The sequence below is a fragment of the Atheta coriaria genome, unplaced genomic scaffold, assembly GCF_025399875.1.
Source record: "Atheta coriaria isolate IRGN ID8LTWV9N9 unplaced genomic scaffold, Caltech_Dcor_3.1 hic_scaffold_6_pilon, whole genome shotgun sequence".
NCBI lineage: Eukaryota > Metazoa > Arthropoda > Insecta > Coleoptera > Staphylinidae > Dalotia > Dalotia coriaria.
Window position 1 is genome coordinate 12733411 of NW_027045448.1, and position 20575 is coordinate 12753985.

General features: G+C 36.7%; 2 protein-coding genes across 3 annotated transcripts; both read left to right on the forward strand.

Annotated features, from left to right (window-relative positions):
• The first annotated feature begins 211 nt into the window (after positions 1 to 211).
• Positions 212 to 5510, forward strand: LOC135793709 (uncharacterized). 2 transcript variants are annotated; one of them, XM_065304774.1, is made up of 7 exons: positions 212 to 421; positions 562 to 1445; positions 1499 to 1844; positions 1905 to 3430; positions 3485 to 3660; positions 3820 to 4174; positions 4234 to 5510. In XM_065304774.1, the coding sequence occupies exons 2-7, from the start codon at positions 564 to 566 to the stop codon at positions 4378 to 4380; spliced, it is 3432 nt and encodes a 1143-aa protein (XP_065160846.1). In that variant the 5' UTR covers positions 212 to 421; positions 562 to 563; the 3' UTR covers positions 4381 to 5510. The 2 variants fall into 2 exon arrangements, with proteins under 2 accessions (XP_065160846.1, XP_065160845.1); XM_065304773.1 differs by having other exon boundaries at positions 1499 to 3430.
• A 439-nt stretch (positions 5511 to 5949) lies between these two features.
• SerT (Serotonin transporter) lies at positions 5950 to 19130 on the forward strand. The gene is made up of 10 exons (XM_065304603.1): positions 5950 to 6115; positions 9433 to 9523; positions 9606 to 10001; positions 10421 to 10555; positions 13640 to 13862; positions 14521 to 14659; positions 14732 to 15095; positions 15154 to 15398; positions 16684 to 16884; positions 16953 to 19130. The coding sequence occupies exons 2-10, from the start codon at positions 9439 to 9441 to the stop codon at positions 17199 to 17201; spliced, it is 2037 nt and encodes a 678-aa protein (XP_065160675.1). The 5' UTR covers positions 5950 to 6115; positions 9433 to 9438; the 3' UTR covers positions 17202 to 19130.
• Positions 19131 to 20575: the final 1445 nt, after the last annotated feature.

The window sequence follows — 20575 nt, forward strand, 5'->3', positions numbered from 1 at the left end:
TACGTACGTCATAATCATTTGTGGTTGTTACAGGATAAGCAATGCCATAGTAATAACTAAACAAAATTGATATTACCATAGCGGTTTATTATTTATTTTTATATTATTTAAAAACAAAACAAATACAATGTTTCTAAAAAATATTTTAAATTTGGTGGTTGCCTAGTTGTGTACAACAACTGCGCTACCTGCCGGCGGCTGCACCAAAGTAACGATACTACGTGACGTAAACGTTACAAGCCGAGTTGTGTGCAATGGCGGATGTGCGTTTTCTCCTGTAAATATTCGAAAAAAGCGCCGTTACTTTAATTAAACACATCAAAGGGACCTGCGACGTGCACGGGCGACGACGGCAGATTATCGAGTGATGCGAATTGCGTAAAGTGTGCCTCCGCAATCGATCAATTCGCGCCTGAAAAACGTAAGTGCACCGATTGTTTATGATTATCGCTTGCGGTGTGTTGCATACCCTCGGCATCGCGGCGCATTCCGTGATCCGTGCTAGCGATGCATGCGATGGCGCCCTAGATGCACAATAATCACGCGACGATTATATTTCAGCCATGGACGCTATGATGGAGAGCGCGGTCGATCCGCTTGCGATGGACACGCCGACAAACGGCGATTCGAACGGTTCTCTAGACCCAGCTACTGGTCAAGTTAAACTACCCGAATGTAGCACTGAAGTGGATAATGTAAATGAGGAGTTGCTGAAAATGGACCAAGCTGTAGTTGAGGAAGTTGCTGCTGCTGTAATGCTTGAAGAAGTACCAATGATGGATGTGCCTATGGTTGAGAAAGGTAATGATTCCATGGAGGTAATCACTGAATGTGCCACCGAAGCACATTCAAATGTAGTTCACCCAGAATTTGTTGAAAGTACTATTCCTGCTGAGGAGGACACACATATACTTCATGTACAAGAGACTCATGAAGAGATAATCCAAGCTGAAATGGCTGAGATTCATCAGGATCATGATGTGGAGCAGAGTGCAATTTTACAAACAAGTGACACCATTGATTTGCATCTACAACTTGAAGAATCCACTGAGTCAATGCCCAATGACTCTGAAACTGAGCAAGACGTTGAAGGAGAAATGATTCTGGAGGAAACTACAGGTGAATATGTGTTGGCATCATCACTGAAAACAAAGTCGGAGGTTCCAGAGAAGAAAACAAAGATGGAGGCTGAAGATATGCATACTGTTGCTAAATTGATTGAAGAGAATTTAAAGGGTGGCGATATGCAACCAGGCGAACAACTGGTTGTTGTCACTTCGGATGAGAAAGGTAACACCAAAGAAGTGGTGCTCACACATACCAAAACTGTAACTGAGAATGGTGTGACTATTCAGCATGTTATTGATGAGAGTGGTGAGGTGTATTTGATTGAGACTCTTGATAGTGCTGAGGAGATTGAAGAGGAAGATGCAGCAAATATTCCGGTATGTTTTTTAATGATTTTGATATTTGTTTTATTTTTATTCTGATTTTCTAGGTAAGACCAAGAAGAAATCGGAAGAAATTACAAATTCCCAATCATGTACTTGGTCGTAACATAATCAACCCCGTCGAGGATACTTTCCGCAATGGCAAAGCACCTCCAAAACCAAGGTTAGGTGTAAAAATACCCTATAGGAATCTGACAAGTCAGATTGTCTCGAAGGCAGAGATCGCCGAGGAGATTCTCGAGCGTTCTCGACGTTTTAGTCGAGAAAACCCGCGCCAGAACATGTTTGCACGCAAGTTGACACAGAACTTGGTGAAGAAACTGCAGCCAAAAGATGCCAAAGGACCTATTGGTGTCACTTCACTCACCAGGGGTAGAGGTCGTCCTGGTGCAGGTAAAGGCAAGAAAGACGGCGATAAACTTGACAATTCTGACCTGCTTGCGATTTTGGAAGGTGATGATGCAACTACCGAGTCAACTGCGTCCGAAGAACCTCAAAAAGACACAAAAGAAGAGATGACTACAGAGAAAGAACGCGAGATTGCTTTGAAACAACTCAGCGAACTTCCAGATGATCCCCCAGAACCACCGAAGAAACCCGATGAGGAGCAGGAGCAGCCCACTGAGAAGAAACCAGACAAACGTACCAGCGAACGCGGAGTTAAGTCACCGTTCACCGGCAGCGCCCCGCTTAAAACCTACGGTCGTAAACGTAAAACCTCTGAGGAAGTACACCAACTCACTAATCCTAAACCCTCTGCTCCCAAACAGGAAAGTCTTACCCAGAAAGCGCAAGCCAAAGCGACTCCCAATCCCTCGAGCCCCGATACCCCAGCAACACGTGCGTCCAGGTCCAATTCGTCCGCAGCGATCCTCCCGCAAAGCCCCGAAAACACGAATAATTACGTCACTAAGAGCTCCAGAGTTATCAAACGTAAAGTCATCTGGGATCCGGATGAAGCATCACCTAAGAAAGGTATGAAAGTAGATGCCACGCCCACATCTAAAGACGCTAAGAAAGAAGGGAAAAAAGTCGGCGCCGAAGTAAAGAAAGACGTCAAAGTTGTGAAAGATCCCAAAAAAGACGCTAAAGAAACACCTACAACGAGGAGAGAAACTAGAGAACTGAGAAGTTCCGAATCGCCCAACAGAAAATCATCGCAGCCAATTATGCAACCCAAAGAAGAGCCCATCTCGGACTCTGAAGTTGAAACACCGGAGAAAGAAAAACCCACAACGCCTGTAAAAGCAAAACGTCGTTTGAACGAAGTCACAAAACTGTTGATGGATGAAGGCGCTGTTAATATGTTGTATTCTATCAAGAATGACGATGCGCCGACTACGCGCCGGGGAGAAAAATCACAGCAAACGAAAGCAGACGAGATTCTAAACGAATTGAGCGCGTTACACACTGGTCCTGCTGATAGATCATCACCGAAAGCACTTCGTAAGAAAGAAAGCAGTACGCCTGCGCCTGCTCCACCTAAAACACCTAAGAAGATAATGTGCCCGCCGACACCGAGTCCGATCTCCAGGCAGAGGTCGAAGGACTCAACTCGTAGCTCCGTACATAGTCCGCCACCATCACCGGGGCAATCATTTGGTGGAATCGAATCGCGGATTATTCGTAGGCATTCAAGTAGTTCTTATTCGAGTATGGGTGAGGAGGATGATGCGGATGAGAGGCGGGTGAAGAAGTTAGAAGGACGTGGAAGGCGGCGGGCACTACAGGCTGCTGTGGAGAGTGATAAGAAGAAGATTAAGATTGAGCCCGGGAAGACTGCGAGCCCTCCAAGCGCCAAAACGAGCCAAATTAAAAGTAAAAATGATAACTTTGAGAAGCTGGTGGAGATCAAACTGTCGCTTTCAGAGAAATACAATAAGTACAAGACGTTTACAGTTAGTTCTTTGAATAAACTGGTGCAGATTGATCTGAATGTGAGCACTGTTGATGATAGCAGTGTTTATTTAACAAATGAGGTAAGATTTTTGGCAATTTTTGTATAAATTAACCTCAAATGTATGTTTTTATAGGTTATGTCTGAAATTACATCAATTCTTGCTGATTTGGAGGCTGATAGAAGCGTGAATGTTGTGCTTATCACGTCAAGCGGCACGATTTTCTGCAACGGGCTGAATTTCAAGTCGCTGGTGCTACCCAAGGAGGCGTCAAGGAAAGCCGCGGCGAAGAAATTAGCGAAATCCGTTAGGTAAGTGCATGTGCATGCGATTAAAGAGGCACTTTAAAAGAAAGTCATTAGCGGCCGCCATTTGCTTAATGACCACCGCGCATTATGCGCTTTGTGTTGAATTTAATTGCAAACAAACTTGTGTTTAACCCATTAACGTCGATATTTATTTATTTGCAGCGATTTTCTCTTGTGTCTGGCAAAGTTTCCCAAAGTACTCGCCGCTGGAATTCACGGCGATAGTTTTGGCATTGGCGTGACGATGTTGCCACTGTTTGATATGATTATCTCGCATGAAGATGCAACGTTTACGATTCCCAATGCGAAATTAGGTTGTATTGCTGAAGGTGGATCACTGCTTCTGCTGCCGCATCTTTCACGAAATGTTCTCGTCAATGAGTTGTTATACAGTTCACAGACGTTGTCAGCAGAAGAGGCAATCAAACTTGGTCTCGTCACGAAGATCCTCACAAAACATACATTTGCGAGAGAGTTATTGAGTACTGTTAAGGGTGTTTCAGATAAATCTGCACAGGTATTATAAAAATTAATTTAAAGAAAATATTTTTATTTATTGTTTAAATATTGTTTTAGTTTATGGTTTCTACAAAGAAACAACTACGAAAGAGGATGATTCCTGATATAACGAACTCGCTCAGCGACGAGACTGAGAACCTGATTGAACAATGGACGAGCGAGGAATGTCAGAAGAGTTTCACCGAGTACTTTGACGCTGAATGACGCCCGCGTCACAAAACATGCAATAATTAAGTCGTCGTAAAATTACTGAGTAGGAAAATCGTAAATTTTGTGAACATGTTCCTGCGGACATCTTCGATAACGCAAAGTGTGTTAGAATTTTTGGTACAAAGATTTTATTAGATTAGAATGGCGCAGATATCGGCGTATCAAGATCTAGGACGGAAATATTTTTATACCTTCGATGAAATAACGATAACTAGGGAGCTATACGTTCAATGTTGCATTCGTTTCAAATCGTATTATTGTCGCGTTTAACTTTTTTCAAAAGCGTCGTATATATTTTCAGTTTTTTTTTTCGCTAGATCTAGATAGTTATATATTTAGAAGTTGTAAACATGTTTTATTTTAGATAACTTTATTCATTTGGCGCGCCAAGTAATTTATTCTGACGCATCAAAGGTAATTAGCGAATTATTTTGTTTAGTTTAAGTAAATTCTACGAAAAAAACAATTTTAATTAATCATTGTTTTGTTAACATTTTATTTCGATGAAAGTAGTTTGATAATATTTAAGAACGTATGTTTGTAGTTTGCGGAAAAAATTTATAAGCAACACGTTTTTAAAATGTGTTCGGTTTTTATTTACTAGAGTTTGCAATACGACTAATGGTATATTAAGTATCAAGTGTGTTAAACGCCACTTTAACCACGAGTGCTGAACAACGTTTAACAACTTGATGCTTATGATATTATTTTCTACTTCCCACACTTTTTGTGTCTTTAAAAGGTGGAAGTAGAAAAAAAACATTTTGTGTGGGGATGTGGATTTGCTGTCGTTGAATTTGATTGACGAATTGGCACTGATGTTTATGTCTTAGCACTTGTTCGTGCGACTGTAACGGAAGCCTGATTAGAGTTTAAAGCTACGAAACTACTAAGATGTTTATAGTTTAAAGAGTCGTTGACGGTAAACACGAGAAAAATGGGAAGAATTTATATTATAGCGAATGGAACAGCGCAAATGCCCGGCGAGGAAATAATATTAGTGTTCAAATGTTTTCATTGATGAAAAAATATAAGTATCGTTTCATTGTTTATAGTTATGAGTATTTTCACTATTCATTTTGTACGTTTTGGACTATCTGATTAAATAAAATGTCTAATCCGAAGGTTTTCTCTTTTAATAGCTTTACAAAAATGGCCGCCGCCATTTTTTTAAAATTTCACTTCAAACCAATGAAAATCTCAGTTTTTTGTTGTTTTTTACTTGTTTTTGCAAATTTTCTTTAAAAAATTAAATTTAAGTGTTAGTTGATAGTTTTTACTATAAATTCCTGTATAAAATTTCCTCGTTTGGCATTTTAGCCAAATTTCACGCCGTGATGAACGGTTAACAGGAATGCAATCACTTCCCGCGTGCCAAAATCGAAAGTATTTATTAACGTCCGCTCGCGATTTAATGTGTTCGGCGTGCGCGCGATCACCGCCCCCCACAAGCACCTGAACGTGCGTGCCGGCGCCGCCACCACCGCCAAATAACGGAAGGAAGGACGGGGCGGATCTCCCGAGGCGGTGCGGTGCGCGAATTCGCGCGCGGCGACTCCGCCAACAGTTGGTGACCATCCGTCGGCCGGCTCAGAAGGAAGCACCGGAGGCGAGAATTCCAGTGCAGCAGCTGAAGCTGAGCTAGAGAGTGCGACTTGGACGTCTCGAGTATGCCGCCGGACGGCGAGAGAATCGTTTGCTATCGCACGTAGAACGCGAGAGTTACCTGGTAAGTTTACTGCAACTTTTTACAACTTGAAAAGACAGACATGTCTCGGGAAAATCTACAAAACAAAGCAATAAAAAATTACTTAAAAGTTACTTAACTTGCCGCTAAGTGCATACCGATCATTAGGTGTGTGTCAACGAGGCTTCAACGGCGTGAATAATTTTATTATCGCTATTTGCGCATAATGATCGAACAAACAAACAAAACAATGTTTGAACGGCCGGGAATTGTAATTGTAGTTGTATATAAATTGCTGATTATAAACTTTATTGCTTTTTGCGTTTATTTATAAGCATTTCATCTTTGAAGTGGCAATTAACAAGTGTTAAATCTAATTGTGATTATTATTTTTCTTTCGTAAACAAAAACTAATAATTTGAATCACAATTGCATAATTTTTTATAAATTTCGCTAAAAAATAACAAAATTCTTTTAATTTTGCGTGAAATTTGTGTAGAAAATGATGTTTAAAGTCATTGACCACCAAAATATGTTTTAGTTTTTAATTAATTACTGAATGAGTCGATGTGAATTGATTACGACCGGAAAACTAAACCAAAATGACCAAATTTTACTTGATTAGAACGTTTTTATCTCTTCTTATCGTAATTTTAACGAAAAAATTACTACAAAAGTAGTAAATCTTAGTTTTTAATCATATTTTTACGCTATAGAAATTTTATTTTAATGGTAATATTAAATTAATTAAGTCTGCAAGGGATTTGATTAGATTTTAATATAAATGACAGGCATAAAGTCTAATTTTTTTATCATTTATTATCGATGCGTGTAGACTTAACAAAGCCGTAAAACTTTTGTTTCATATCGTTTTCGTCTTTCGTCTTTTTGCGTTTTGTTAAAACACACGGCTCGACGCCTTTTCACACGACTGGGCAGCGTGAAAAAAATGAAGAGACAAAGTGAGCGCACGTCATGTTGGACAACGAACGCATCGAACATAATGTCGGTTATAAAAATGCGCAAAAACCCTGCTTGATTGATAAACGAAACGATTAAAAGTGGTTTTTATTTAGTTTTATCGAAACTATTAAAACTACTATAGATAAAACTAACAAATAACAAGTTTATATATTTATATAAATGAATATTTCATTACTAAAAGAAAAGATTGTCGTGTTTCTAAGAAATGCCGGTCAATCACAATTCACAAAGCAGAAAAAAAGCTATTTTTTATGTCTTTTCAAAGACTTTTATCTTTTATCATTGTGCACCTTGTTGAAACGATCAGGACTAATCGAAACATGTCATCTTTTCATCTTCAATCCTTTGATTTTTCCTATAAATCGTTTGTAGAATTCGTTTTTGATTCAAATTAAATTTTACTAGAAATAATAATGAGAAAAAGTATTTGTGAAGTAGACAAGATGTTGAATGCTTGATGCTTTTTTTCTGCTTCGCGATAGAAGATGAGAAAAACGCCAAAAAGTCACAAATTCCGAAGTTGATGTGCGCCACTCTCGGCTGGTTTGTGTCGCGGCGAAGACACTGATTCCGCGATAATAGCACGAAGACGTACCTTCCACGAATGATGCCAATAGAACACGTTCCAATACATCAGCACATCAGCTAGATTTTACGTTACGCACATTTCCTCTCCCCTTCGACGCGAGATTCGCGTAGATTCGCACGTCATCATCGCGCCCATTCCATTTTACCTTGTTACACTTGTTATACTTGGGATTTTTGTCGTCGGTTGTTATTTTCTCGTCGCGGAAACAACACGTTTATTTTTCTTGCTAAATCATGCAACTTTTGTTATGTTGGATTAGGATTTGAGGCATTTTGTTGAGATTTGTCAGATTTTTTACTTTTTATTAGAATTATAGGAAAATAAATGTAAAATTTGTATTTATTTTATTGTAGGCAACCAACGTTGCAATATTTGCTTATACTAAGTCAGTTAGTGTATGCAACCAAATTTACACGTTAATTTTCTTTCTTATTCAAGCAATTTCTGTTATTCTGACTTCGAATTTATTGGATTTCGTCAAGTTTTGTTATTTTTCAAATTTAAGAAAACCAAATTACAATTTACAAAATTATTATAGAATAATCTTGCCATTTTTACATATTTTAGTTGTAAACCGACTTTATAATAATAGCTTAAAGTAAATAAGTTATTGTATGCAACCAAATGTACTTTTCAATATTTTCATACATAATATTCACTTCTGAAAAGTAATTATCATAAATATCCATATGAATGTTCGAATGCCAGTTGCCGGACGATGAGCTCCGAGTCCAACATCTGTTTATCAAAACATGATCAAGTTTATCTCTCCCCCGCTTGCGCCGGCCGATCGCTGCGGGTTTGAAATTGAAATTTCCTGCCGCCGCAGCGCGCCGTTCGGTTTCAATGAGCAAGAGGTATAATATTCGCCGACTTCTCGACTTTGCGCGGCGAACTTGTATGGGCTGGCAAAACTACCCCTATTACACTAGCCAACTTCTCAGTGCTGGCGAATGTTGGTAAGGAGGCCTTGGACTAAGCCCCAAAACGGGCGCGCGTTTAGCGACGTGCTGCATTGTGATAATAAAGGTTTAATCAAAATCTACGAGTATATGCAACAGATGTTCGCTGAAATTTACTGAAACATCTAGGGAGTTTCATAGTCTGCTAATTTCTTAGTCATACATTCATGATTTATTAGTCTTTACCACTGAATATCATCAGATGGACATAAAAACATACATAACCTATATTATTATCTATTTTTTTATGTAAATATGGAATTTTATTATAATTTTTGTTTTAATGAAAATTTTCATGCTTTGTTTAAAGAATTCTGTTTAGAATGATAATCTTTATTAACACGACTGTGACTGCAGATATTAAAACGCATAAATGCGCGTAAAATGACATGAAACGTTGACGCGTGTCAACAAAAACTTATGAAACTGCAGTGAATTCATAAAATTGGAAAAGGAATTAAATCTCAACGTTGCTATGCAAAACTTAAAGTATATATTATATGAGTTAAAATATATCGCCATAAACTCCATAAAGTTAACTTTTAACTTGCTCTTTTGAGAAAAATAACGGCAACCAACATTGCAGGAATTTATTGACGCAGAAATGCTTTGGAATTATCACTTTTTATTGCTACAAATTCTTTGAAATTGATTTACATGCGCAGTTACAGGAATTTTAATAATGAATATATTGTGTATTTTCCAACATAACTTAAGTTAAGCGTTAACACGACTATTTAAGGCACGGATAAACTTAGAAACATGTTTAGTTATTAACGATAAATTCAAAACATTGTAACTGAAAGTAAATCATTCATTTCCAGGACAAAATGACAGAAATACGCAGTCGTCGTTTCACATCTCTTTTCAGACTGCTGCCTCGAAGGTTGCGGGACAGCGAGACGAAAATTATAGGTTAGAATACTCTACATAACCTCATTTATTAACTATTTACTTAAATTTATGTGTTTTGATTTGCTTCTTTTGATTTATCAAGAAATGACAGCAAGAGAAACATCTGAAAATGGCGGAACGGATAGCGGAGGCGGCGGAGAGTCAACCGCCGGTAACACACCAAACCATCACTGCAACGACACCTCCGAAGAAGCGGAAGCCGACACGCTGTTGTTGAAAAACAGCACGAGCAATAGCAACAATCTCGCTACAACCGCCGGTGGCGGAAACAAAGACGGTAAAGACGCGAAGGAGAAAAGCGGAAAAGAAAAAAATGGCCGACCCGTCAGCAAGGAAGTCGTCGTCATCGCACTCACGCCCGACCGACAGAGGGAAACATGGGACAAAAAGGTTGAGTTTTTGCTGGCTGTCATCGGATTTGCGGTTGATTTGGGCAACGTGTGGCGGTTTCCATACATCTGCTACCAAAATGGCGGAGGTGAGTAAATTTCACAAAAAAATACACAAATATATAAGTGTATTGCGTTTGGATTCATGTTGGCGATGAGGAAAATTAAGTTATCTGATAGAGTATCAAGGATTCGCGCAAGAAATTCGAAACCCAGTTGGAAGTTGGCGGTGTCGCGTTTCGTGAGCAAACTGCACGCGCGTCTTTGCCGCCATCGCCGCCGCCGCTTTAATTTGGTTATGCGTTTTCAATGCGATACTTGATGGCTTGTTTAGTCGGCGTGGCGCGCTGAATTCGATTTATTTTGGTATTTATCAACGAAGGATTTGGATTCAAACAATAGGCATGTAATTGTGAGCGTATTCAAGCAAATTGAATTATTTTTAGTGAAAATTTTGTAATTAATTATGAAGTTTTGTTATCGTGAGTGCATTTATGTATGCTTGCAGGTGCCTTTCTAATTCCATACGTGATCATGCTGATATTCGGCGGATTGCCGTTGTTTTACATGGAATTAGCGCTAGGTCAGTTTCACAGGAGCGGGTGTCTCACGATATGGAAGCGGATTTGTCCTGCGTTGAAGGGTAAGTTTAAAAATTAACTTTTAAATGTTATTTTGAGAAAATAACCTCTTTATAACGACGTTTAAGAGATTACCTAGATGTTTTATTGCATTGTAGCAAAGTGTCGTTAAATAGCGGAATAAAACATAACCAATTATTGAAATTTTACGCGGATAGGCAACTGTTTAATAATTTGTAAGGCGTCGCTCAGTTGTATTCACTTGTGTTATGTTTAAATGATTTTCTAGTAACGCAACGTGCACCTCAACAAATTAGCTGAAAAATCGTGCTTAAGTTATAGAAATTTGCATTGCAATTTGTAGGGATGTTGGGATAATAATTACAACAATATTTTAAATGTTACCATTGATGTCATGTCTTTGATAAAAATATTCTACCTCAAAATGGTTAGAAATGAAAATATTTTTCGTCGTTTCACAGAGAAGCTATAACACTATAACGAAGAATCTGATATAAACCAATTAAATTGTACAAATTTCGTCGTTATACGGAGTTTATTGTTAAATTGACTAACGATAAAACGAGGCTACAATAAAGTTAGTTTTTTTTTGTTGAAAATGAAACTAAAGCGAGTATTCTGGCTTTATGAGTGGTTGTATGTGAAAAGATATAAATTCGGCGCTGTTTGCTCCCGTGCCCCCAAAAACAAACAAAACGCACACGCAATGAATCTCGGTGAGTGAAAATTATTGGAATGGAGCATCCACATTTGCGATTGTAATTCGCCGCTTATAAATATTACATTAGGTGTCATTTATTCGCGCCTCAATTTTCCCAAGTGCAAAACGGCGAGTATCAAACACTAAACATACAGGATGTCATAAAATTACTTGAGCTACATAACCTTAAAAACACTCTATAACCTTAAAACTTACTACAGTTAATTTTTTATTAAACAAATTCATAAAAAATTTAATTTTAAACACAAAAAATAACAAGAATATTTAATGATTCTATAAACTAAATATTGTGTTGTGTTTAAACTGGATTTTATAGAACTTGTCTTTGGCAACCATTGAAACAATCAAACGCTTTAGCCGCTTTAGATATACGTTTAGATTTAAACAAAATAAGGTGTGTGTAGTGCTCGGATGGGCAAGAAATAAAAGCGAGATAAATGACTAATGAATTGAACATGAGTGCGAAACGAATGTGATGCGGCGGCGGCTGATAGTGGCGGCGGGCAGGTCTGTTTTACCGCTCCACTCACGCCACTCGTGACTAAAAGGTTTCTGTTGTTTTCGTTGCGGACGCCGGGATCGCCGAGAGCCGCCAAAGATGGACGTCGTCTAATGCGGGCGTGCGAATATTACTTTTAGATTTAATTCAATTCCAAACCCGGCGCGGACGGTTAGGCGATAAGGTAAATACGAAATCAAGACGGATACTATTTCTATCAGTATAAGAATCATTGCTACTATTATCGGAAACTAGATATTTATTCAGTAAATAACTTAGATTTAGGTTTTTATTTCGAAATTTATTAGAAAATGATAAAAATTCAACAAAATTGTACAAAAACAAACAAAAATAAAGATAAAAATTATAAATTTGATACTACACCAAGGATAATTATTAGTATTTATTATTTTGTTAATCAATTTATTTTTAATTAATGAAAATATTGATTTATTTCAAAATTTATTTTAAAATCGTAAAAAATGAATAAATTTGAACAAAATATGAATAATTTTTATAAAATTGATATAAAATTAATAAATTTGGTATCAAATCAAAGATAATTAGATTATCTATTATTTTGTTTAACAAATTATTGTTTAAAAGTAGTTTTACAGTGTTTAAATTGTTTATAAAGTCAGTATTTTAATTTTTTGCCAAAACAAGTATCTTATATGTTTAAATATGTTTAAACATGTTTTTATTTTACTGATTACGCCTGTCATTGCCACGACATTGGGTTTCAATGAAAATCAAGAGCGTAACGAAGCGAAATGTATCCGTATCAATCGCATCATTTATGCACCATTCAAATTTATTAGGTCGCAAATCGTATTTCACACGCTTTTTGATTCACAAATCAATATAAATATAACTCCACATAAATAGATTCCATCAAATAAAAACAACAACTAAACTTGAACCAACCTAAAAGTAACATTTTCATTTCAGTCAGTTCAGTTCAAAATGAAAGTTTAAAACTTTCCGAAGAAAAAATATGTACATTGAGTCTAGTTTAATAAGGGCCTGAACGCGAGTTCAAATTTCCGGTTTTTCCAACGCGGCGCGCGAGTTTAATCAAGAGGATTTCTTAAATTCACGCGCGCTACGGACAATTAAAAACTTTGCAAAGTTATTGCAACGTTGCATCGAAAGACAATTGAGGCAATCGATGTGCGCAAACTTAGAAGAGACTAACTTTCGCAAGTTGTTTAAATTCTGAATTGTCTACAATCAAATATCTTGGAGTAGAGCACTTTAAACACAATTTTAAGTAATTTTATATTCAAATTAAACTTAATAAGCAATTAGTACTTGCGTTAAAGCTTACAACTTAAATAATTACCTAATTATCTCTTTAGGTATAGATATTTAAGGTTAAGTTTATGAGAGGCTTAGATTAGTTGATAGCACTTGAATGAGGTTATGTTTGTTTGCCGCGAGGTGTTCGCAACTTGCCACGCATGATTTGTACAAATACAAGGCGATGTTTGGATTGACATCCGCAATTCGCATGAAACGTGAAAATATTAATCGTTAGTGCCGAGGGTGTAGTACAAGCACAAACAGTAAACTAAAATCACTATATTCGCGATATACGAGTTGAAAAGCAGAGAGTAAACATCAATTAATGACTTTTTGCTTTCTACGAATAAATATAAATTCCTCACCACTAAAATTCATATAATATAAATTATAAAATGTTTTTATTAATATTTTATCAATTCCCAAGTGATTTTTTAATCTCCAGAGTGTACTTGTATTGATTGCACAATTATCTTCTTTTAATTGAAGCTATTGTGTTGAATTGAAAGCTTTAATCATGGGTAAATGACAAAAGAAACAATTTACGTTGAAGTGAAGATTACTGTTTTCTTTTTTCTTTTCTTTTTTTTTATTGTTTAGGTATTGGATACGCCATTTGTCTGATTGATCTGTACATGGGAATGTACTACAATACTATCATCGGCTGGGCAGTGTATTATCTGGTGGCCAGCTTCAAGACGACGCTGCCGTGGACGTCCTGCAACAACCCGTGGAACACGCCCAACTGCCGACCTGTTGCCGACCTCCAGCACCGTCTCAACCCCTTCCCGAACGCAACAAGTCCTGCGAGGGAGTTTTTTGAGTAAGTTTTAACCTAATCTTAATATTTATTTTGTTTTCTTTGTAAAATTACGCGTTAAATTAAAATTAATGATAATTTTGCCAAAAATTCTTCTTTTTTTAACGAAAAAATAAAAGAATTAGTCAAGAAAAGCGTAGGAAAAGGTAGGAAATCCCTAAAGACGTTGTCTAAACATTGTCCTCTTAAAATAACACTCGTTGGAAGTAAAGCGTATGCTAATTTACACTTTGTTTTCACTTTCCAAGAAAAAAAAGAAAAAATCTCCGCTGTCGAAAACCGCAGCATGGATCGATTGATAAAACGTAAAACGTGATCTAGAATAAACCAAAAATCTCATAGTTATTAAAATTCCACAGTTTTACTACAAAATTCTACAAAATGTGCAGCGTCACCTAATTACCAACCTTGTAAAGTTTGAGATTAATATGGAGTTAATTTGATTTGCGCGGCGCCACGCGAGTTGCGATGATGCGACAGTTTTGCGGTCGAGATTTCTGCACAAAACGATAATAAATGAAAATTAACGAACCAAAACCCCAGTCAAGAAGTAATTAATTACGTGTGAGACATGAATAACAACATTTTTAACGTGAAACTAATCGAAGAAAGCGTTTAAACTAATGAGACATTATAAAACCTTTTTAATCATTTTTTACAGGCGGGAAGTTCTTCAGCAACACCTGTCTAATGGTCTGAATGACATGGGGCCTATCAAACCAACCCTCGCTATATGCGTCTTCTTGGTTTTCGTCCTTGTTTACTTCTCTTTGTGGAAAGGTGTTAAAAGTACAGGAAAAGTAAGTTTTTTCTTTTTCATAAATTTTTTGTTTGTAAAAATAACAAAAATTAATTTATATTGATGTTTATAGGTTGTTTGGGTAACTGCCCTTGCACCCTACGTGGTCCTGATTACTCTACTGTTCCGCGGCATCACGCTCCCTGGTGCCGGTCAAGGTATTCTCTACTATCTCACCCCACAATGGGAGAAACTGAAAAACTCACGAGTTTGGATCGACGCCGCCTCCCAAATCTTTTTCTCTCTGGGACCTGGTTTTGGTACCTTGCTAGCTTTGTCGAGTTATAACAAATTCAACAACAATTGCTATCGAGATGCTCTACTAACCAGCAGTATCAATTGCCTGACGAGTTTCTTAGCTGGTTTTGTAATTTTTTCGGTTTTGGGATACATGGCAGAGGTGCAAAACAAAAATATTGAAGATGTTGGACTTGAAGGTACGATTATAACCTAAAAATGCAAAAAAAAATTTTTTAATTTTTTTGTTGATTGCAGGTCCGGGTTTAGTGTTTATAGTTTACCCGGAAGCTATAGCCACCATGACAGGTTCAGTCTTCTGGTCAATCATCTTCTTTTTGATGTTGATCACCCTCGGATTGGATAGTACTTTTGGTGGTTTGGAAGCAATGATAACGGCTCTATGCGATGAGTATCCGCGACTCCTAGGAAGACATCGTGAACTTTTTGTTGGTTTACTGCTTGTTTTCATCTACATATGCGGACTACCTACTACAACCTACGTGAGTACACAAACCTAACCTTGAAATGCTAAAAATATTCGTTTTTCGCGCTAAAAACTTCGCAACTTGAACTTTTCACGTGAAATATGCGCTAAAAATAGATTTTTCATAAGTTAGCAGTTACAATCAGCCTTGAATGGCGTGTCAGCAAGAAAAGCGTCAACTTTTCATGTCGGTCTAATCGACTTTGATTGTTCGGGGCTCATAGAAATCACGAATTATACGTAATAAAATAGTTCGCCTAATGCGAGCGAACGAAAAAAGTGGCGAAAACTTTATAACTATGCATTCGTTGGTCGTACGAAGGTCGAATTGGTTGAACTTTTCCTGCAATGGTTCGTGATTTGAAAGGATTATTATGCAGGAATTATTGAAATTCCTCATCATAAAAAACTAATTATATGCAATTCAATGTGCACGCATGCATGCATGCAAAAACATCGGAAACGTTTTAAAAGTGCATTTTTGGTTGCCTACAGTTACGGAAATAAAATCAAAGCTGCTATTTCGGTGGATATTATGTTATTTATAAATATGTACCTGTCCGCAAATAAATCAACCCTTGTCACGTTTCATCGAGCACGAGTATCATCTCTTCGCCTCCGACCAGTCGAAATATGCCCGCCTACATTTAAATACAAAGAGTAAATTTCAATTTGCGGCGTGTGAGTGTGAGTGTGCAGGGCGCGCGCGATAAAATAAAATAGAGAAAAAGCGATTGACTCACGACTCCGGCGGTCACAATCCACCCTCGGCTGCTAAAACCCCTCGCTTGGTATCGATGACGTACATTAGATGAACTCGTGCATGAAAATCCGAATCACCAAACGCCATAGAAATAGAAATATCAACACAACATGCGCTGCCGAGCGCTGGAAGAGCGCTGGGATTAGGTTAGGTTGCGCTCGGTGTACATAGAGGTTATGTCGCGTGGGTTGCGGCCGACGGTTCGGTTGGGACCGTTCTATAATTAGCTCATTGACGACACGCAGCCTGTGTGAAATTCGCGTTGTGCATGGCCGATTCTCTTCGATTTTCGGCTTCACTCGGCTCGCGTGCACTCAACTCGACGAGGGGTGGAGTAAAAGCAGCGGCCGAGTACGGGAATAAGTGCGTACGATGCGTGGAAAATGCGCGTTTACTACAATTTTACTTTCAGCGCTTACCATATTCATATAACCACCAAAAACGGGTTAAAATTGACAAAAGAAGCGAGTATAATATCAACGTAACCTTGATTTTTACGCTCTATTTACATTGCGTATGTTTGGTTGCCTATTTTCAGGGAGGAGTGTATCTTGTTAATCTTTTGAACGTTTACGGCCCGGCGTTGGCGATTCTCTTTGTCGTCTTCGTGGAGGCGGCTGGTGTGTGTTGGATCTATGGCACTGACCAATTCTCTCGTGACATCGAGCAAATGATCGGCCACAAACCGGGACTTTTCTGGAGGTTATGTTGGAAATACATTTCACCTGTATTCCTATTAGTACGTACTTGAAACACAAAAATCTTAATTATAACCTCAATTATCAACAATTTTGTGTTGTTTTATAGGTTATCTTTATATTTTGCCTCCTGGGTCACGAAGAAATGCTCGGCACCGAATACAATTACCCCGATTGGAGCATCAACGTCGGCTGGGCGTTGACAGCGTCGTCGACGCTGTGCATCCCGGTGTACATCGTGTACAAGTTCCTCATCACACCTGGTGATTGCGCGCAGCGCTGGAAACGCATATGGCGGCCGGAGCGCGTCTCCGACGGCGGGGCAACGCTCGCCTACGCCGAGGGCGCCGAGGTGTGACCCGACACGTCCATCAAAAGTTCCAAGTTTTACACGATCGAATGGTTAGTCTAGGTTTATCATTCGTACACTCATCATAGCTTTGCTTCGAGATGTTGCTCATTTAATTTATACGCTTTTATATAACAAATCAATTGCATTTAAATGTTTAAATAATAAGTAACTGGATAAATATTGAGGTTGTATTTTATTTTCTTTGGGTTCACAATGAACTTACAGCCAAAATTGATTGTGACCTGAAACAAAAAGAGTGTAATGTCAGCCATTGTTGCACTTTTTATCGAGCAAGGTACTAAATTATTTATTTTTTATCCTTCGTCTGTAGAAAGACTACTAGCTGTTCATTGACAATATTTGTCAAATATTCTCGCAAAAATATTTGAAAAAAAATTGAAAAATTTATGATTAACTTAACTCTTTACCTATAAATAAATTAAATTGTTGTATTATACACATAGACGTTTCGATGTTATAAAATATAAATAGTTTATGATGAATGTCTTTAAGTTAGAGTTTTGTATTAGAAACGCGTTCGAATTATTTGATATTGAAAGCAAAAAGAATAAAATGCTGAAAATGTCAAATCCAAGTATTAGAGTAATAACATACAGAAATCATTATGATCATCTTATAAATATTATGATATGGCTTTGAAATAATGCTTTAATATTTAGACAAACAAAAAACAACCAAAATGTTACCTACTAAAATTATATTGTAAAGTGTTTAAAGTTAAAACAGAAAAAATCTAAAATTCGTGAAAAATTTAATCAATGACATAAATTGTTGTTAAAAATTGTATATTGAAAACAATTTGTTGGATTTGTAATGTTTTCAATGCAAACACAATTTGTGTCATTGAATAATTTGATGAAATGTAAAATTATGCGGTGTTATACAACCAAAATTCATAAACACAGCTTGACTCTGTAGTTTTGGTTGCCTACTATCGCATTGTTTCAAATTGAACGAAATATTTGTAACAATGAATAAAACTATAGTTTTTAAGTGTAAATCATTAAACTTTTGATAATAACTGAACAAGACAAATAATCAAGTAAACAATAACTTTTTAAATAAATAACTATCAAGAATGGGAACAAAATATGCAAGGGTCCATATTTTTTGTTCTCGTTCTCTTTGAAAATTAAGTTTTAAAAAGATTTTTGTGTAATGTACAGCCATTCATTGCACAAAAATGTATAAACAAAGTAAACAAAGTAAAAAATTGATTTCGGATTAAATTTTTGAAATATTTCATGGCCTACATTCGATTTTGATGAAATACCAACACATAACTTATCGAAGTGTTGTAGAAACAGAATATAAAGATATTATAAAGCGTAAAATGAAATTTTAGCACGTGTAATAAACTAGTAATCGATGTGTGATGTGATATATACAAGTATTATATGCCTACACTGAAATAGATTAACAAAGAGCTACAAAAAGAATTTACTCCATTATACTGCTGGACAAAATATTCTATTGTTACACACACGAAACGAAAGTTTGCGTTTGATTAATTTAGCAAATGTATTTTGTGTTTGATTCGCAAAAAGAGTGCTCTGGATGAATGCATGTGGATGAGAAGAGGGTGAAATGATAAAAGATGAAAACGAAGCGATTGCTACGTCGAGCGGAAAGTCCAGCCAAGTTTCCGCTCGGCCGCCATCGCGCAATCAAGTGAACAATCAAAATCGAGACCGGGATGAGGAATGAGAATGGAAATTGAAAATCTCTATCCTCTTTGATAGTTACACAGACGTATTATGTTATTAATTCAATTGGACCATAAAATAATTTATTTATGACTAATTTAAGTTGTTAGAAATACAAATAATCATGTAAATGCAAGATGTATATGTATATGAATGCTTAATTGTTGATATTCATTTAAATAAATTCATATTTGATTTTTTATAAAAATTTGATAAGTTATTCAGTGAAAAATTAGCGAAAAATATATAAAGCTCGCGAATATCTTAAATAATGAAGTTGTTTCCGTACGCGTCTGTAGTCACCGAAGAAGTAACAATGAAGTAGAATGGCGGGAAGTTTAAAATGGTTGAAAGTATAGTCTATGGAAGTATAGTGTACAGTCTCCATAGTGTAGTCAATTGGATTTGATGTTGACGTAGCTGTCGGTAATACAGTGTGATAATACAGTGTGATAGGACTATAGTACTTAGGTTTGAGCTTCATTGCTGGAATGCTAGATGGCGTTAAAGTAGTCAAATAGCCAGATGCAGAGGTATTATTGACTAAACAATTTCTTTATTTTATTTTAAAAATAATTTTTTTTATTAAATAAAAAGTAGCCTATAACCATTCGGGGACCACTAAGAATATGTGTACAAATTTTCATGATGATCGGTTAAGTAGTTTTTGCGTGAAAGTGTAACAAACATCAGGACTTTCGCATTTATAATATTAGTAGAGATGTTTTATTTTTAGGTTATATTGATGAATATTGTACCAAGAAAAAAATGAATCTGAACTTGCTTATCTTACACTACCTAAATTTGTGTTCTTAGTGAACATATGCGAAAAGAGGAAGCGACTGAACGTGAAGCTTGTCTAACCGCAATGACAAGATACATCTGGCCATTAAATAAAGAATGAAGAAATGAAGCAAATGACTTGCGACAACTTAGCAGAGCAATAAAATTAAAATAACAACTTCTACAACCCGAAAAATGATTGTTTTCATAATAATATTTAATAAACATAACATAAACCCTCATAATGTTTGGGTTTTTTGTTTATAATTGCATAAAATGCCACCCAAAGTAACAAATTACACAACTGATGCAAAAATTCAACAAAAAAAAAATTTATTTGTATTTGAGTCTTGAAAATCCTATCATAACAAACACTAGCCTCGTGTGAACAGCTCACGAACATGCGTTAAGAATCTTAGCACAACCCTCAACCGGTTAAGGGTTGCCCGCCAGCTTGCAATGTTGTAATCGTGTTATGATAGTGCGCGCTGTGCGAAGCGCTGGATTGTGGCAAGATGTAATAAAAACCTTTAAGCAAAACCCAAGAGACTTGCTGGGACAAGAGGAAGAAGAACAAAAAGTGACACTTGATGATGCTGGAACACAACATATAACACTAAAATAACAAAAGACATTGAGATAGGAAAATATAAGAAGTACAAGAAGTACTAATTGTGGGTGTCTCTCATGCGGATTGTATTTCCAATGAAAAAATAATCTTTTTGAAAAAATAAACAAATTTTTGCTTCAAAAAATTAAAAAAATTTCCTTTCATACTTGTAAATGTGTCTAGATAATGTGAATAATGTGATAAATGTGATAATAAGTATGAACTTTGTGCTCCTCTGTGGTTGAACGACATTCCACGTC

Coding starts and splice junctions, on each gene's coding strand:
- LOC135793709 (XM_065304773.1), top strand. CDS start 564: ATGGACGCTATGATGGAGAGCGCGGTCGATCCGCTTGCGATGGACACG. Junction 3,431..3,484: donor GTGTTTATTTAACAAATGAG/GTAAGATTTTTG, acceptor ATGTTTTTATAG/GTTATGTCTGAAATTACATC. Junction 4,175..4,233: donor TTTCAGATAAATCTGCACAG/GTATTATAAAAA, acceptor ATATTGTTTTAG/TTTATGGTTTCTACAAAGAA.
- SerT (XM_065304603.1), top strand. CDS start 9,439: ATGACAGAAATACGCAGTCGTCGTTTCACATCTCTTTTCAGACTGCTG. Junction 9,524..9,605: donor CAGCGAGACGAAAATTATAG/GTTAGAATACTC, acceptor TGATTTATCAAG/AAATGACAGCAAGAGAAACA. Junction 14,660..14,731: donor GTGTTAAAAGTACAGGAAAA/GTAAGTTTTTTC, acceptor TGATGTTTATAG/GTTGTTTGGGTAACTGCCCT.